The sequence below is a fragment of the Pelophylax lessonae genome (genome assembly GCF_965119305.1).
Source record: "Pelophylax lessonae genome assembly, chromosome: 13".
Lineage (NCBI taxonomy): Eukaryota > Metazoa > Chordata > Amphibia > Anura > Ranidae > Pelophylax > Pelophylax lessonae.
In genome coordinates, this window is record NC_138780.1 from 59,899,845 (window position 1) to 59,917,759 (window position 17,915).

Sequence of the window (17,915 nt, forward strand, 5' to 3'; positions counted from 1 at the left end):
GCTCCTCTGCCACCGCAAGACGGAGGAATCTTTGATGTCCTTTGCAAATGGGGATGTGAAAATAGACATCCTTGATATCGATGGAGGCCATAAAATCCCCCTGGTTCAACAACCGAATGGATTAGATTAAAAAATTTTTGCACCCGCACAAAGCGGTTCAGAGCCTTGAGATCCAGGATGGGACGCACCTTGCCCTCCTTTCTGGTCACCGTGAACAGGTTTGAATAGAAACTCCCGAGAGCTTTCTTGCAGTGGGACCGGCCCCTCCTGGCTCACCCCTTGAGCCAGGAGATTCTGCACAGCTTCCTGAAGATCCTTAAAACACTCCAGAGACAGGAAGATTTGACTGCAAAACCCTGTCCCCCAGCCGGGACCAAAATTCCATCTTGTACCCGGAACAAACCAGCTTGTGAACCCAATTGTCCTGAATGAAGGAAGTCCAAGGTTTCTGAAAAAAGCGCAGACGTCCCCCCACCCCTGAGACGGTGAGGGTGTCCCGTCATGCTGAAGAGGACTTGTCCGCAGCACCGGACTGACTGGCTTTGGGCTTGCTCCAATGCTTTTTAGCCCCTCCAGAGTCTCTGAACCGCTTACCCTTTTCTTGCGCCCTGGATGCACGAAAAAAACGTCTGTGAGCAGTAAAGGACCCCACTTAGTACGGGGCATTTTAGTTTTGGAGGATTGAGGAAATAGAGTATTCTTCCCGCCCGTCAGACCTTTGATGAACTCATCCAAGGAGTAACCAAACGTTCTCCCAGAAAAGGGAGATCTGTCAGGGCTTTCTTGGAAGCTTGGTCAGCCGACCAGCTCCTCAGCCAAACCATGCGTCATAAGGCAATCCCCACAGCCGAAACTCTGGCCACCAGGGGAGCCGCATCCATGGACACATCACACAGGAACACCAAGGCCTGGGCCACCTGATCCAAAAGTTCCAGCTGATCCGCAGGAACTATTTCTGGGTCCAAGGACCCCTTCAGGGCCGTAAGCCAAAAACGCAGGACGCCAGCAGTGCACGGAGAACCGTGGGGAGACGTCCAGGTGAGGTAGCCACCTCGCAGGCTGCATCCCTGAGGACAGGGATGGGTCGTTTGTGAAGCCAGGGTGAACACATAGCCTGCTAAACGCTCAATGGCGCGCTGGGATTCCATAAGGCACTGTCCTGGTACACCAGGACGACCAGTGCGACTCCCAGCTCCGCAATGCTGTCATCATCTTGAAAAAGTGACTAACTAAACGCTGATAAAAGAAAAAAGAAAAAAAAAGAAAAAACAAAATTTTTCAGAAATAAAATCATAAAAAACAGAAAGAAAGGCTGAGACTGTAGCCCCAGCACAGGGAGAGCCCAACTCACTCCTAACTAGGCAGAAGACAAACTGGGTTGGGATGGCTGATTGCAGGGGGGTATTGGACCAGTGGGACAGCCCCCATAGGTGTGTCTATGTAAATTACTTTGTTTTTAACAAGTCTCATGCCTAGCTTGCTCCTATGGATATGAGGTCAATACCCATTGGTGAAGACTGTATGAGTGGGCGGCGACTGTCAGAGGACGTAAGAGAAAACAGTATATTCTATTGATGTCAGGTATTCCAATCAAGGAGTATAATGAATGGAAGTTCAAACATACATCCACATTTGATAGACCGTGCAATGCAGACATCAGAACTCCCACTATGTTGTGAAGCACAATAGCAATGTGATGGTTGGCATAAATTACATGACTTCAAGTCAACTTGAAACGTGAGTTAAGAACCACAGTGATAAGTGTATGACATTTCAAAAAGTCAAATTCAATGTTGGAGGTGTGGGTCGCTCTTCAGAGTGCTATATAGCTGATAAGGCAGCATGAGCTGATCCAATTAATCAGCATTGTAGAGGAACACACCTGATGAAACATTTGCTGGTGTAAATACAAAGTCCATCCAAAGGGAGATTCTGAGACTGACTCTAGGTGAATGGAAAAAACAGTATATTCCACTGATGTCAGGTATTCCAGTCGAAGAGTATAATAGCTGAAAGTTAAAGCACACATCCACCATGGCTGGACGGTTCAAAGCAGATAGAGGGGAGCCTAAGTAGGATAATAATATATCAACCAAACATGGGGAGTGTGATACTCACTGCTTCTTGTCACTTGTGCCCCCAACATGATGGTCCAAAGTTGACCATGACCAGGCTGGTGATTAAGAATTTAGGAGGCAGTTTCAGAGTGTCCAAATGAAGTATCTGTGTTAGCAAGGGGAGACGAGGCTGAAGAGGGTGATCCCATGAGCAGGCTTCTCCTTTTTCCAATATAAAGTGTGGTGAGTATGGCAGCTACTGCCCATCAGTGCCTCTCCACACACATCGGTTTGTAAGGCTGCACGAGCAGCTCAGAGCAAACCTGCCTGTCATCTGGGACTAACAGCCTTCACTGGATGATGCGTTTCGTCCGCCACCGTTTTTTCATTCACCCATAGTCAGTCTCCGAAATCTCTTTTAGGTTGGACTGTGTATTTACACCAGCAAATGTTTTATTAGGTGCGTCCTTACTATGCTGATTAATTGGACCAGCTCATGTTTCTTTATCTGAAATACAGCACTGTGAAGAGCGATCCACACCTGCAATACTGAATCAGATTTTTTGAAATGTGATACACTTACTGTGGTTTTCAGATTGATTCCAAGTCATGCAATTAATGCTAACTATCACATTGCTATTATGTTTCACAGCATAGCAGGAGTTTGATATTTGCTTATTCTAGAGCTGTGAGTGACATAGCCTCTGTATTCATTCGCCTGCACTGTCATTGGGATGTTATTTTAATCATGTTAATGTCATGTCTTGTGATTTGTGTTTGCAGATATGTGTGACAATATGTTATTAATTTTCAATTTTTGAATAACGGAATTTTTGTAAAATCTTACCTGTAAAATTCCTTTCTCTGAGTCCTCCGACAGTCGCCGCCTCTTCATATTCGTCACATATGGGGGTATTAGACTTTGCTCCGAAGGAGTAGCTAGGCAACAGAATATGTTAACAATAAAGCTTTAACATATCCCACCCTCAAGGGGTGGTCCCCTCAGTCAATACCCTCCTACTTCCTGCAACCATATCTCAGTTTTAGTGGAATAGCAGTAGAGTATACATTCAAACCCCAAAAGAGGGGCGGGGGCGGCGACTGTCGGAGGACTCAGAGAAAGGAATTTTACAGGTAAGATTTTACAAAAATTCCGTTTTCTCTTACGTCCTCCGACAGTCGCCGCCTCTTCATATTCGTCACATATGGGGACGTCCCAAAGCAGTGCAAACATGAGGGGTGGGAAACGCATCCGCGCCGAAAGGCAACGCAGTCTCCACATCAAAGAAAGGAACCTTACCAAAGGAAGGAACTAGCTGGGCAACAGCAAAAATAAGTGCTCAACAGGAGCAACAACCCAGGAAAAGACAAAAAACCAGGGGATACAAAACTTATCCCAACAGCCAGGAGTCCCCAACAAGGGACCCTAGGGAACAGCCGCACTAAGAACCTTGCGGCCAAAGGAAGCATCCGCCGATGCCTGAACATCTACTTTGTAGAATTTTGTGAAAGTGTGCACGGTCGACCAAGTCGCCGCCTTACACACCTGGGCTACAGAAGCCCCATGACGACAGGCCCAAGACGTACTCAGAGATCTAGTAGAGTGCGCCTTCACAGGCACAGGGGGAACCTTCCCCTGCAAGGCATAAGCCTGTTCAATGGTCTGCCTGATCCATTTGGCAATGGTAGAGGCGGAAGCCGCCATGCCCTTCCGAGGACCCTCTGGAAGAACAAACAAGGAGTCCGTCTTTCGAAAAGACTCAGTCGATTTAAGGTAAACCCTAATCGCTCGAACAACATCCAGAGAATGCAATCTCACCTCCTTAGGATGTTTAGGCTTCGTGCACAACGAAGGCAAAACAATATCCTCGTTAAGATGGAATTCCGAAACTCGTTTCGGCAGAAAAGAAGGATTAGGTCGCAAGACCACCTTATCCAAATGAACAACCAGGTACGGAGACTTGCAGGACAAAGCCGCCAGTTCCGACACTCTGCGAGCCGAAGTGATCGCCACCAAAAAGGCGACCTTTTTGGACAACATAGACAACGAGATCTCCCTGATCTGTTCAAAAGGAGCACGTTGTAACACGGACAGGACTAGATTCAAGTCCCAAGGGGGCAAGGGATCCCTCCTAGGAGGAACCAGATGCCGCACACCCTGAATAAAAGTGCCAACCAAGGAGTTGGAAGCTACGGGACGTTGAAACAGAACGGCCAGCGCAGACACCTGACCCTTTATCGTAGCCAGCGCCAAACGCTGATCGACACCCGTCTGGAGGAAAGACAGCACACGGGAAACCGAGTACGTGCGGGGTGAAAACCCCCTGGACTCACACCAGGCAAAATAGGCCTTCCAAGTACGGTAATAAACCTTTCCCGAGGAAGACTTCCTCGCGTTGATCAAGGTATGAACAACCTCTGGAGAGAGACCCTTCTCCTTCAGGACCTCGGTCTCAACAGCCAGGCCGTCAAAGCCAGCGACTGTAAAGCAGGATGGTAAATCGGTCCTTGAGACAGTAGATCGTCCCGAAGAGGCAGACGCCAGGGGGCGTCGACCGCCAGATTCACGAGGTCTGCGTACCAGGACCGGCGAGGCCAGTCCGGTGCCACAAGAATCACCGTGCTGCGTTCCGAGTGTAACCTGCGAAGGAACCGGGACAGCAACTGAATCGGTGGAAACGCGTACATCAGCCTGTACTGATGCCACGGGGCCACTAACGCGTCCGACGCGTCCGCCCGAGGGTCGCGCGTCCTTGCCACGAACCCCTTCACCTTGTAGTTGAGGCGAGACGCGAACAGGTCCACATCTGGAAGACCCCACTTCGCGCACAACATCTGGAAGACAGCCGGGTGGAGAGACCATTCCCCCTGATCCAGGGTCTGGCGACTCAGATAGTCCGCCTGCCAGTTCTCCACTCCCGGAATGTGAACCGCCGTTATCGCCGGGACATGAGTCTCGGCCCAAGACAGAATGTCGGCCACTTCTCGAGCCGCTCGGGCACTCCTGGTGCCCCCTTGGTGGTTGATGTAGGCCACCGCCGTGGCATTGTCCGTCTGCACCCGAACCGGGCAGCCCTGCAGCCGGTCCGTCCAGCGATGAAGACAGAGCCTTATCGCACGCAATTCCAGAATGTTGATCGGGAGGGCAGACTCCCCCTCCGACCAGGTCCCCTGGGCGGACAAAACGCCCAGAACACCACCCCAGCCCGACAGGCTGGCATCCGTGGTGATTATCGTCCACGAGATCGGACGAAACGACTTGCCCCCGGACACCAACGGGGACTGGAGCCACCACAGGAGGTTTTCCCTGGTGCGATGACTCAACGAGATCTGAAGATCCAGAGATTGAGGTCGCCCGTCCCACTTGGACAAGATCTCCGCTTGGAGACCCCGCGTGTGAAACTGCGCGAAAGGAATCGCCTCGAAAGCCGAGACCATCAATCCCAGACATCTCATACACGTCCGCAGAGACGAGTTCGGAACGTCCCTGAGGGACCTGACTTCCTCCTGAAGAGTCCTGAGTTTGTCTTCCGGCAGGAAGACCTTCGCCTGCACCGAGTCCAGTATCATTCCCAGATAGGGAAGACGAACCGACGGACTCAGAGTCGACTTTGGAACATTTATCGTCCAACCGAACTCCTGCAGAGTTTGCATCGTGACAGACAGGTCCTTCTCCAGACCCTGACTGGTCGCAGACCGAATCAGAATGTCGTCCAGATACCCCAGGACAGAAATGCCCTGGGCTCTCAATAATGCCAGAACCGGTGCAAGCACCTTGGTGAAGACCCGCGGAGCCGAGGCGAGCCCAAAGGGCAACGCCACGAACTGGTAGTGATCCTCCGCAATGGCAAATCGAAGGTATCTCTGATGACCCTCGAATATGGGGATGTGAAGATACGCATCCTTCAAATCGATGGAGGCCATGAATTCCCCCGGAACCAGGGCAGCCACCACCGAGCGCAGGGATTCCATGCGGAACTTGCGAACCCGCACAGAGCGGTTCAGAGCTTTCAAGTCCAGAATTGGACGAACCTTGCCCTCCTTTCTGGGCACAGTGAACAGATTGGAATAAAACCCCCGAAATCTGTCCCGATGAGGCACCGGAACCACCACTCCCTGAGCCCTCAGGTCCCGCACCGCCAGGCGCAGATCCCGCAGGCGCTCTGGAGACAGTTGTAGATTTGAGGGAAAAAATCTGCTCTCTGGCCGAGAGAGAAACTCGATCTTGTAACCAGATCGAACGATTTCCAGAACCCATCTGTCCCGCACACGGGCCAACCAGGGCTGAAGAAAACCGAGCAAGCGTCCCCCCACCCCAAAACTGGGTGAGGGCGCCCCTTCAGGCCGAACTGTTATGGGCCGCAGGTCCGGATTGGCCGGACTTCTGTTTTCCAGACCAGGGCTTCTTCTGAGAGCCCTGGCCCTTGAACGGTTTGCCCTTGTAGTGCGGCCGAAAGGCACGAAAGGACCCCTGAGGGGGCCGAAAATTAGCATGCTTCTTCCCAGAAGCCCCCTTAGCCTTGGGGAAATGGGGCAAGAGAGTGCTCTTACCCCCAGTAATCCCCTTAATCAACACATCCAGGGACTCCCCAAAAAGGCGAGACCCATCATAAGGCAGATTGGCTAAGGTTTTACGTGAAGATTGGTCCACCGACCAACATTTCAACCAAACCAGGCGGCGAGACCACACCGCCACGCTGTGCACACGCGCGGCCAACGGAATCAGGTCCAGGTCCGCATCACACAGATACATGACACCCTGGTGGATCTGATCCACCATATCCAGGGTCGCCGCTGAGGCCGAATCGGCCACTAGGACGCGCCTAAGCATCTGCGTCCAACTTGCGATCGCCTGGGCCGCCATGAGAGAAGCAAACAGAGCCTTAAGCATAGAACCCGTAACAGAATAAGTATGACGGGCAAGAGACTCCAGTCTCCTATCCGTGGCATCACGGAAAATAGGGGATCCCTCTGCCGGGATCGCAGTGGCTTTGTTCAAAACCGCAATAGCATGATCTACAGGCGGAGGCACACACCACCGTTCATCAGTGGCAGGCGAGAAAGGATAACGCAGCTTAAATTTACTTGGTACCGCAAAAGGCTTGCGCAAATCGCGCCATTGGTCCTTAACAGCGCGCTGAAAATCAGCATTGCAGGGAAAGACCTGCGGCGTCCTGCGTTTTCTCTGCGTCCCATAAGCCGCCAAGGCAGCTGGGGGACACACCTCGTCCTGCAAACGTAGCGTCTGCTTAATGGAAGCAATCAACTCATCCATGATTGCAAGCTCTTCAGGCGAGCCAGGGGGAGAATTATCAACCCCCTCAACTTCAGCCTCTACCTCAGACCCCACTAGATCCAGAGAGGAGCGGGACCCCGATAGGGGGGTCCCCGCCAGAACAGCCCCATCACCTTCACCCTCAGAATCAGAGGACAGAGCAACTCCGGGCCGTTTAGTAGATTGAGCAGCCACCAGCATTTGCACCTGTGCAGCAAGGCCAGCCACAATAGTGGCCAAATCCCCCCCTGGGGGGGAAACAGCGGTCCCCTGGCTTTCCACCAAGACTGTGGGAAATTTGCCCTCCTGAGAATCCATTGCCCCTGTATGCCAGACAACCAAGGGTTAACTGCCCCCTTACAGCAAGCGCGGCAAGCGCAGCCCACCGCACCACACTCAGGCACAATGAGACCCCCACAGGGAATATACAGACTGAATACAGGCAATGGAACACAGGAATAGAAGGATAAAACCTGAGGAGACTCCGCTGCAGCTGCTGCCTCGATCGGTGCTTCCAGGAGAGAGGAAGTGATGCTGCCAGGGCGCTCTATGTAAGCCTATGGAGGCTACAAGAAAATGGCCGCCGTGCATGTAAACCATGCGGCCGGAGCGGGCGCCGGTAAAATGGCGCCGTTTGGCGCCGAAATCGCCGCTCCACAGTGCATAAAATCACACACAATATCATCCCATAATATGGATACATGTTAGATCGCCGCAGCGATCGCTGTATATGCCCCAACATGCCATTAAAAACATGCCCCACAGCACACAGCTCCTCACACTGCCCAGCCTGACATACTCAGTGTCATACAGCTCCCCCCCCCCCTTGCAGCCCACAGCATGCAGCCGAGAGATAGGGAGACAAGCAGTGTGATTAAAGGCAGGTTACACAGTCCCAGACTGAGACCCCCCCAGACAGACAGGTCCCCACATAGATACACTTACCTCACATGGCGTGGGGAACCCGCACAGGCGAACAAGCCGCTGCACATGAGGCAGGGAGAGTCGCTACTCAAGACGCACACAATGGCGGTTCAGAAACCGCACAGCGTCCGGTGAGGTAGCCACCTCACCAATCATCCCTGCACCGAACAGGGATGGGTCGTTCACCGTGCCAGGAGCGTTACCTGGCTGAACGCTCGATGGCAGACTGGGAAGCCACTGACCCACGACCTGCGACCAGGGGGATCAGCCCGAGACCCAGTCCGCATGATCCTCTTCGTCCGAAGAACTAACTAATGCTGACAAAAATAACAGCTAAGTAAAGGTAGAGAGAAAACTCAAACAAAATATCAAAAAGAAGAAAGAGTCTGGGACAAAAAGTCCCAGCACAGAGAGAGCCAGCCACTCCTGACAAGCTAGACATTAAAACTGGGATATGGTTGCAGGAAGTAGGAGGGTATTGACTGAGGGGACCACCCCTTGAGGGTGGGATATGTTAAAGCTTTATTGTTAACATATTCTGTTGCCTAGCTACTCCTTCGGAGCAAAGTCTAATACCCCCATATGTGACGAATATGAAGAGGCGGCGACTGTCGGAGGACGTAAGAGAAAAAGTATTTTTTTACCCTTCACACCGCGGGGGTATCGCCTTATCTTGTGAATGGTTACTCCCATTCCATTTTGTTTTTGATTATCTGGTGAGCGCATCAACCAATAGGAGTGGGATCACTACATTCACAGCACAAGGTGGTTTTTGGAGTTAATTATATGGATGAACATTACTCTTGGATATTTGGGACACTTTTTTTAATAATATTTTTAATGATTTATAGCACTCATTCTCACTTGGGTGTAATTTTGATTGTATTTCTTTCTTTTTTTTTTATTTGATGTCATTTCATCACAGCTCTGTTTTGAGAAAGGATACACTGGAACTTTCATTTGGAAATTCTAAAAAGGTTGTCATTTTTTTTAAAATAACAAACCTGTTATACTTACTTGCTCTGTGCATTGGTTTTTCACAGACCTGCCCCAGTCCTTTTTTTTGGGTCCCCCGCTAGCGATCATGGCCCCTGCCGAGTGCCCTCAATAGCAAGGCCCTTGCTATGGGGGCACTCGAGCAGGCTTACTTCCAAGCTGCGGTCCTGTGAATGGACATTGTGCCCCATCCCCTTCATTCTCTATTCATTGGCTCACTGGATGTGATTGACAAGCAGCAGGAGCTAACAGCTCTCGCTGCTGTGTGAACCCAATGAGGAGAGAGAGAGAGAGAGAAACACCCAGAAGAACCGCATCTCTCATGCACATCGCTGAATTGAGAAAGGGCTCAGTGAAGTATGAGACGGGGCTGGGGGAGGAGCTGCACCCAGGTGTTTTTTTTTACCTAAATACATAGAATATATGTTAAAAAAAACCTTATCCCTTTAGAACCACTTTAAGGTTTAACACAAAACATGTAAAGTAACCTTTCCCCACATCCCTTTTCCATGACAGTGGCCAGGAGATCCTTGTCCTGTACTCATTCTCAATTTAAAAAAAGGAGGTGCGCAGGGCTCCACCCACACAGCATCATTCATTCACAGTGTTCTGTGAATGAATGGACTTAATGTCATGGCAGACAGCTTGTAGTTCTCAATGAACTGCAAAGGTGCTGGCGAGCTCATTGAGCTTCCTGCTCTTCAGTAACTGTCTGCCTGTACGGGAAGACCACTTTACTGAGAGTCTGCTGAAGCCTGACATTGCAACCACGATCTGATCGTTGATGCAATTGCTCTGCAGGCTCCTAAGAAAAAAAAATAAATAAATTACCTGCAAAGAAAAAAAAAATGTGCATGTACTTTATTTTTATATATTTTTTAAAAAGTTAACATCCTTTAATCTTCTACACATGAACTTAACATTCAAGGAATCAATATCTTATAGAATTCTCTGTGTGACTGGATTTTTACCTTATCTTTCAGAAGCTGTGTCTTTTTCATGGCATAATTTGATGGAGCTTTTCGGAATCGTTCCTTCTCTTTAACAATCTACATTGAAAAAGGTTAAAATACAGAAGATATTATAACACATGAAAGGAAAGTTGATGCCATACTCCCGAAAAATGGGAAAACACGAACCTGGCTACACAAAGTGACATCTCATCTTCAGTCAAAGAGTTAACCACTTCCCAGGTCACAGCTTCACTGCATCACACCATGCACACTTGCATGGTCCCTTGACTATAAAAAGATTAACAGCCCCTAAGCAACCCATAAAAGACACTTCTATATGGTGCCTTAAGGACCCTATGATTTTGGAATTCTTTGATATAGGAGTTTGCTATTTAAAATAGATTCCAAAAATCTTTTGTTACTTTTAAACAATGCAACATCGTTATTACATTGTATATGTGGTTTATTATATGGGTAAAACTTTACTAGAAACATGAAATGCTTCTAGGGGGTAAAATAAAAGTAAATCTGGTTGCACTTGTAATTGCTGTTCTGTTAGGTGTAATAGCTGATTGTCGGATGCAGAAAGTGCTAATTAAAGTGCTATTGACTATTTGGCATATAGATATCTAACCGCTAGTAACAATTTCAAATCTCCATTTAAGGAGTTAAATGATCTTGAGTTCTTTTTAGACAGGGGGTTGGCAGTTAGCCATACTTGATCAACAAGTGAGGGAAAGTTTTATAAGGTAATCTAGGTTATCTTCAGTGCCAAAGCCCACCAGGTGATATCTTGTGCAAAATGCGCATTGGATGCATTCCAGTGCATTTTTTTATGTGTTTTTGACATTGGAAAAGGTTTCTACACTACACTCGAGTGCGATTTCAGCCCATAGACTTCTATGTCATCTCAAAAGCATCAGCATTAGATAAGCTAAGCAACTTCTATACAACTTTTTTGGATGAGTGTTTTCTCTTTAATCCTCACCTCTCCTCCCTGGTCATCTTTTTTTTTTTAACCACTTAAGCCCCGGAGGATTTGGCTGCTAAACGACCAGGGGGTATTTTGCGATTCGGCACTGCGTGACTTTAACGGACAATTGCGCGGTCGTGCGACGCTGTACCTAAACGAATTTGGCGTCCTTTTTTTCCCACAAACAGAGCTTTCTTTTGGCGGTATTTGATCACCTGTGCGATTTTTTGATCACGTGCTATAAACAAAAAAAAAGAGCGTAAATTTTGCAAAAATAGCAATATTTTTCCCTTTTTTTATATGAAATTCCCCCCCCAAAAAAATGTAAAAATCAAAATTTTTTTAACATTTTCGGCCAATTTGTTTTATGCTACCCATGTTTGGTAAAAAAAAAAATCGCAAATAGCATATTTTGATTTGTTTGCGCAAAAGTTATTGCGTTTACTAACAAAGGGAAAGATTTTTGTCATTTTTGTTGGTTTTTTTTTTAACGCGTAATGGCGGCGATCTGCGATTTTTTTTTGCGGTACTGCGACATTGCGGCGGACAGATCGGACCCTTGACTGACATTTTTGACACTTTTGGGGTTACCAGTGACATTTCTACAGTAATCAGTGCTATATATATGCACTGTTACTGTAAAAATACACTGGTAGTGAAGGGGTTAACTTTATTTGAGAGGGAGGGGCTGTGTGTGTCCCTAGGGGCGTGATTGTGATTGGCTGTGGCTTCAACTGTATGCAGAGTGATCAACGGATCTACATAGTAGATCCATATGATCATCTCTCATACAGGAGGGGAGAATGACAGGCAGCTTGTTTACACAAGCTGCCTGACTTTCTCCCTCTCCCCCGCCGATCGCAGAGTGGCCGGCGGACATGGGGTCCGCCGGTCACACGCGCGGGGGGGGGGGGGTCCGTGACCACGCGGGAGCGCGCCTCCGGCGGCACGCGCTCGCTCCCTAGACCCTCACAAGCTAGTGACGTAGCCCTACGTCACTTTGCCTGTGAGGGGCTGACCGCCGACGTAGATAGTCGTGCGGCGGTCGGCAACAAGTTAACCTTATTGTACAGAAAACAAAAAATGGTACAAAAAGAACAAAAACAGAGGAAATAGAGTAAACCGTGCTCAAATATCATTATATGCAATATACATGTCCATTCATTACACACAGTTCAATATAGAGGTAATAATTATACATCTTATACTCGATAACAGAAGAGCTAAAGGTATCAAAACATTGGTATACTGAAACACATTTAATCAGAAGGAAGTGAAAATAAAGGGATTCACAGTGAATCCTCATCTTTGGCTAATGATTTTAGTAAGAGGGTATAGTGCAGTTAGAACTTACCCATAGATTCCACATTTTAAGGAATTTACAGGGGCAACCTCTAGCCTCATACGTTAATGTGTACAATGGGAGAGCTTGGTTAACAAGGCTGGACAAAAAAGTTATAGTGGGAGGTTTGTGGATTTTTCATTGCATAATGATGGATTTTTTAGCATAAAACAACTAGGTGTAGAAAAAGTTGTGTTTTTGGAAAGAGATTCATCATCAATATACCCAAAGAGACACCTTAAAGGATTACAGATATAAGGTATGTGGGTAACAGAACTAAAAAAACTGACATTCCCTGGTCATCCAGCGTATTTTCATGTGTAAACACGCACATAGGGCAGCCCATTCACTTGAATGGGCTGTCCAATGCGTGACAAATGCCCAAAGTAGCTTATGAAGCTTCCCAGTTAAGTGTTGTCCGTTTTGTTTGTAGCACGTTTTGTCTTTGTCGCATTGGGGTGTCGTTAATTAGGATTTATTCACATCTGCACATTTCCAAACGAACAGCAACCCACACAGAGAATGTGTGCTTTGCCCATTTTTTTTTCAAAATGCACAACAAATGTGTGTTGCCACTTAGGCTGCATTTGTATCTTCATGTTTAGACGCACAGAAACCTGCACAGAAAACATGCGCTTTGCCGCGTAATTTGGAAAGGCTTGGAAAACTCGCATCGCTCGAGTTAACATTTGGGCTGCATTTGCGAGTTTCTGAAACCACTCAGAAAATGTGCAATTGGCCATGCATTTTGATAATGCATGGCAAATGTGTGCCGTACATGCTTTAACATTTAGATCTGCGCATTTCTAAATATATGGCAACCTGCCCAAAAAAAAATGCGTTTTGCTGTGTGTTTTACAACATGTGGCAAACGCACGTAGTGCTTGTGTTACCATTTAGGCTGTGTTTGCATCTATACTTTTCTAAATGCACTGCAACCCACTCAGAAAATTTGCCTTTCGCTAAGTTACAGCAAATGCATTCATGTAAATGGTCTGTCCTATGCGTATTTACGCTCAAAAAAAAAAAAAAAACATGGGTAGGAATGCAAGTTTCCGCTACGCTCAGATGTAAATTGAATTTGCTTGGATGGAGTGCTTTTGGGCAGCAAAGATGACCTGGAAAACACCACCACACAGTATCTTACCAAAGTTGCAAAGGAATTATTATGGAATGCAACTTCTGTGAGTGTTTAGCATAGACGTTTATGGGGCTTAAAACACAGGGCACAACTGAAAACTATGCTTTTTCCTTTGTCATGAGATTCTGTGCTACTCAAGTCGCATCAGAAGTCGCACTAGTTAAGGACATGTGTGTAACCTATTATCCAATGCGTTTTTGATGCAGAAAAAAAAGATTGGATTGTTGTCTTACCGTAAAATCCTTTTCTCTGAAGTTCATTGATGGACGCAGTCTCTGTTCTTCATAACAGTAGGGTTATACTGCCCCCTCAAGGAGTAGGACACTAGGCAGAAAAAAGTTCTGGCTACGCCTATGGGCAGTCCCAGGAGGTATACTCCCCCTCTCTGCTATAGGATGTCAGTTTTGTAACAAAGCAGTGTCAGAGAAAACAATACAAACCCAACTCAAAATAGAGGGGCAGGTACTGTGTCAGTCAATGAACTTCAGAGAAAAGGATTTTATGGTAAGACAAAAATCCAATTTTCTCTATCGTTCATTGACGGATGCATTCTCTGTTCTTCATAACAGTAGGGACATCCCCATGCAGTACCACAAAAATGAGGGGTGGGAACAGCAGAAAATAATTCCCCAAGGCTAAACCATAGCCAACCAGGGAACATAGGACTCATCAGAACAACAAGATGAGACCCAACTGAAAAAAACATTAAACACACTCAAGGGAGACTAAAAACACCCTTAAACGGCAGCCTGCCAAACTTTGTGGCCAAAGAGGTATCTGCAGATGCCAGCACATCCACCTTTTAAAACTTTGTTAAGGTATGAACAGACGACCAGGTAGCCGACTTGCAAACCTGAACCACAGATGCCTGATGGTGCAAAGCCCAGGAAGCACTAAGCGCCCAAGTAGAATGCACCTTAACAGAGTTGTGCAGGCTTATTCAGTTAAGGGTTAGGTTCCACCTTTCTGTCTGTCTAAACCAGTAATGGACAAACTACGGCCCGCGGGCCGTATACGGCCTGGCGGACCTTTTAATCCGGCCCGCGGAGCGCTCAGTGTTCCCCAACCCCCGGAACGGTACTGTGGATCAAACGGTACCGGGCCGCCCGAGGAACTTCGGCGGTTGCGGCCGGGGCGCAGAGCAGTGTGCCTGAGCCCGCCCATTGTGTGACAATAGTGAATGAAAATTCGCTATTGTCACACGGATCCTCCTCCTGGCCAATCAGGAAGCGGGTCCTCCCGCTTCATGATTAGCCTAAAGGCAAACCCCATGCCATTGGCCGAGGAGGAGGCGTGAGGACTGAGGACTCGAGGAGACGTCGGGGGCCTGAAGAGAAGCGCTGCCTGAGATAAGTGCACTGGTCTCATGGGGGGGGGGGGGGCTGGCATATCGGCATTCAAAGGGGGCACGCTGGCATATCGGCATTCAAAGGGGGCACGCTGGCATATCGGCATTCAAAGGGGGCACGCTGGCATATCGGCATTCAAAGGGGGCACGCTGGCATATCGGCATTCAAAGGGGGCACGCTGGCATATCGGCATTCAAAGGGGGCACGCATACACACCGCCCCATCTACCATCTACTCTTGGTCCAGCCCCCGGGTCCAATATATGAACCCATTGCGGCCCTCGAGTCAAAAAGTTTGCCCACCCCTGGTCTAAACCATCTGAAAATAATAGCAGCAGACGCAGGCATCCCTTTCTTTGGTCCACCCGTGAGTACAAAGAGCGAATTTGACTTTTGAAGAGACTCAGTAGTCGTCAAGTACACCCTGATTGCCCGAACCACATTCAAAGTATGCAGTGCAAATTCCTTAGGATGTTTAGGTTTAGGACACAAGGAGGGTAGCACAATATCCTCATTTAAGTGGAAACCACCTTCGGAAGGAAGGACGGATCTGGACGAAGCACCACTTTATCCCTGTGAACAAACAGATAGGGAGAACGACAGGACAACGCCACCAGTTCCGACACTCTGCATGCAGAAGTAAAAGCCACCAAAAAAGGCCACCTTCAGGGATAAGGTAGGCAGGGGAATCTCCCGAATATTTTCAAAAAGGAGGTTTCTGGCAGACCGCACCAAATTAAGGTCCCAAAGTATATATAAAGACAAGGACAAAAATGTGGGACTTTAAATTAGGTCAACTAGACAGAGGTTTATTAAATGAATGCATATACAGATAAAGATTTGTCACATGAACACAGAGATATAGCATACAGTAAGTTGCATAGTACATATTGAATCAAAGAAATATAAATACGTTTCTAGGATCAAGCAAGGGTCTCTCAAGAATAAAATGAATACAATAAGACATCATAATCTGTGTGCTCACAATCTGTAAATATGTCACAATTCAATGAAACATCTGAGTAATTGTAGGCTCTTGACGCATTTCATGGACCTCCGTCCATTCATCAGGAGCTTGAATGTAAATTTGTATGTCTAAAAAGACATCCAAATTTGTATGTCTAAAAAGACATCCATATCCATGAGCAGACCAGTATAGGAGAGGGAGACCGAAGCCGATCCAGGGGACGCCTGATCCGGAGCTGAGGCATGGATAACCTCCAGCACACCGGGACATCATGGAGGAGAGGGCCATGGACAGAGTGGAGTACAACTTTAAAAGCTCCAAGGATGACACTCCGGAGAGAAAACCAGTGGAGTTTGAAAATGTATAATGTATATATAAACATTTTCAGACTCCACTGTGGTCCCAGCATGCCTCCACTGGATCGGCTTCGGTCTCCCTCTCCTATATTGGTCTGCTCATGGATCTATGACACTGCTTAAGGTAGTGTTTTTCCATCATACCATTACAATTTATTATATCATACAAGTATATTATTACAACTCATATTTTCATTTTTAGACCTACAAATTTACATTCAAGCTCTTGATGAATGGACGGAGGTCCATGAAACGCGTCGAGACTACAATTACTTAGATGTTTCATTGAATTGTGACATATTTAAAGATTGTGAGCACACAGATTATGAGGTCTTATTGTATTAATTTTATTCTTGAGTGATCCTTGCTTGATCCTTGAAACATTGTATTTATATTTCTTTGATTCAATATGTACTATGCAACTTACTGTATGCTATATCTCGGTTTGTGTTCATGTAACAAATCTTTATATGTATATGCATTAATTAAATAAACCTCTATGTCTTGTTGACCTCATTTAAAGTCCCACATTCTTGTCCTTGTTTTTATATACACATATAGGGATGGAGGCAACTAGACATTTTATGTGGCAAGTCATAGATAAATTTCCTTTTTTTGCAATTAAGGTCCAAAGTGGCAACAGCAGTCGCACCGGAGGTGCCAAGTGTCACACCCCCTTGATAAAGTTACGTACCAGGGAATGGGTGGCCAACGGCCTTTGGAAGAAAATTGCTAAGCCCGAGACCTGATCCTTGATAATATTCAAGGCCAATTTTTGATCAACTCCCCATTGAAGGCCAAGATCCAAGCAACCGAGTAAGGGCTCTTTCACACGGGCGGTCCGATCAGATCCGCCTGTCAGTTTTTTTAGGCGGATCTGATCGAATCCTCCATGCAGCTCTATGGGGCAGCGGATGTCAGCGGAGACACCTCCGCTGACACCCGCTGCCATCCGTATGCGATCCTGTCCGTGAAATCTGGACGGATGGAAACCCTATTTTTCCATCCGTTCAGTAATCGGATCGGATGAGAGCGGACAGGCGGTCCGCTCTCATCCGATCCCCCATAGAGGGCAGCGGCGGCTGAGACACCTCCCTCTCCGCTCTGCAAGCGGAGACAGCTGTCATCCGCCGGCTCAGCGGGGATCACGGATCGATCCCCGCTGAGCAACACGGATCCGCCTACGGAGCGTGTGAAAGAGGCCTAAGAGCGAGGGGAACCCCAAGAGACTCGCACCATGCCATATCAGACTTCCATGTACGATGATAGATCTTTCTAGAAGTCGCTTTTCTCGCTTTAAGCAGAGTGGGAATCACTGCAGCAGACAACCCCCTGTCCTTCAGCACCTGGCTTTCAACAGCCAAACCGTCAAGGCCATTGACTGTGAAACAGGATGAAAGATTGGCCCTTGAGACAGTAGATCCTCCCTGAGAGGAAGTCTCCAAGGAACGTCTGCGACTAGCCTGACCAGGTCGGCTTACCAAGCTCGGCAAGGCCAGTCCGGAGAGCCCAGAGTTCATACACATTTTTACTAATAAAGTTCTATGACTTTTCCATGACTTCACGTAAATATTCATGACATA

The 17,915-nt window shown here is 47.6% G+C and overlaps 1 protein-coding gene across 1 annotated transcript in view; it reads right to left on the reverse strand.

Annotated features, from left to right (window-relative positions):
* RTF1 (RTF1 homolog, Paf1/RNA polymerase II complex component) overlaps positions 1 to 17,915 on the reverse strand; it is a 588,556-nt gene that overhangs the window by 225,101 nt on the left and 345,540 nt on the right. Inside the window, exon 12 of the mRNA XM_082242851.1 lies at positions 10,224 to 10,301. Within this exon, the coding sequence (XP_082098977.1) occupies positions 10,224 to 10,301 (78 nt within the window). The remainder of the gene's footprint in view (positions 1 to 10,223; positions 10,302 to 17,915) is intronic.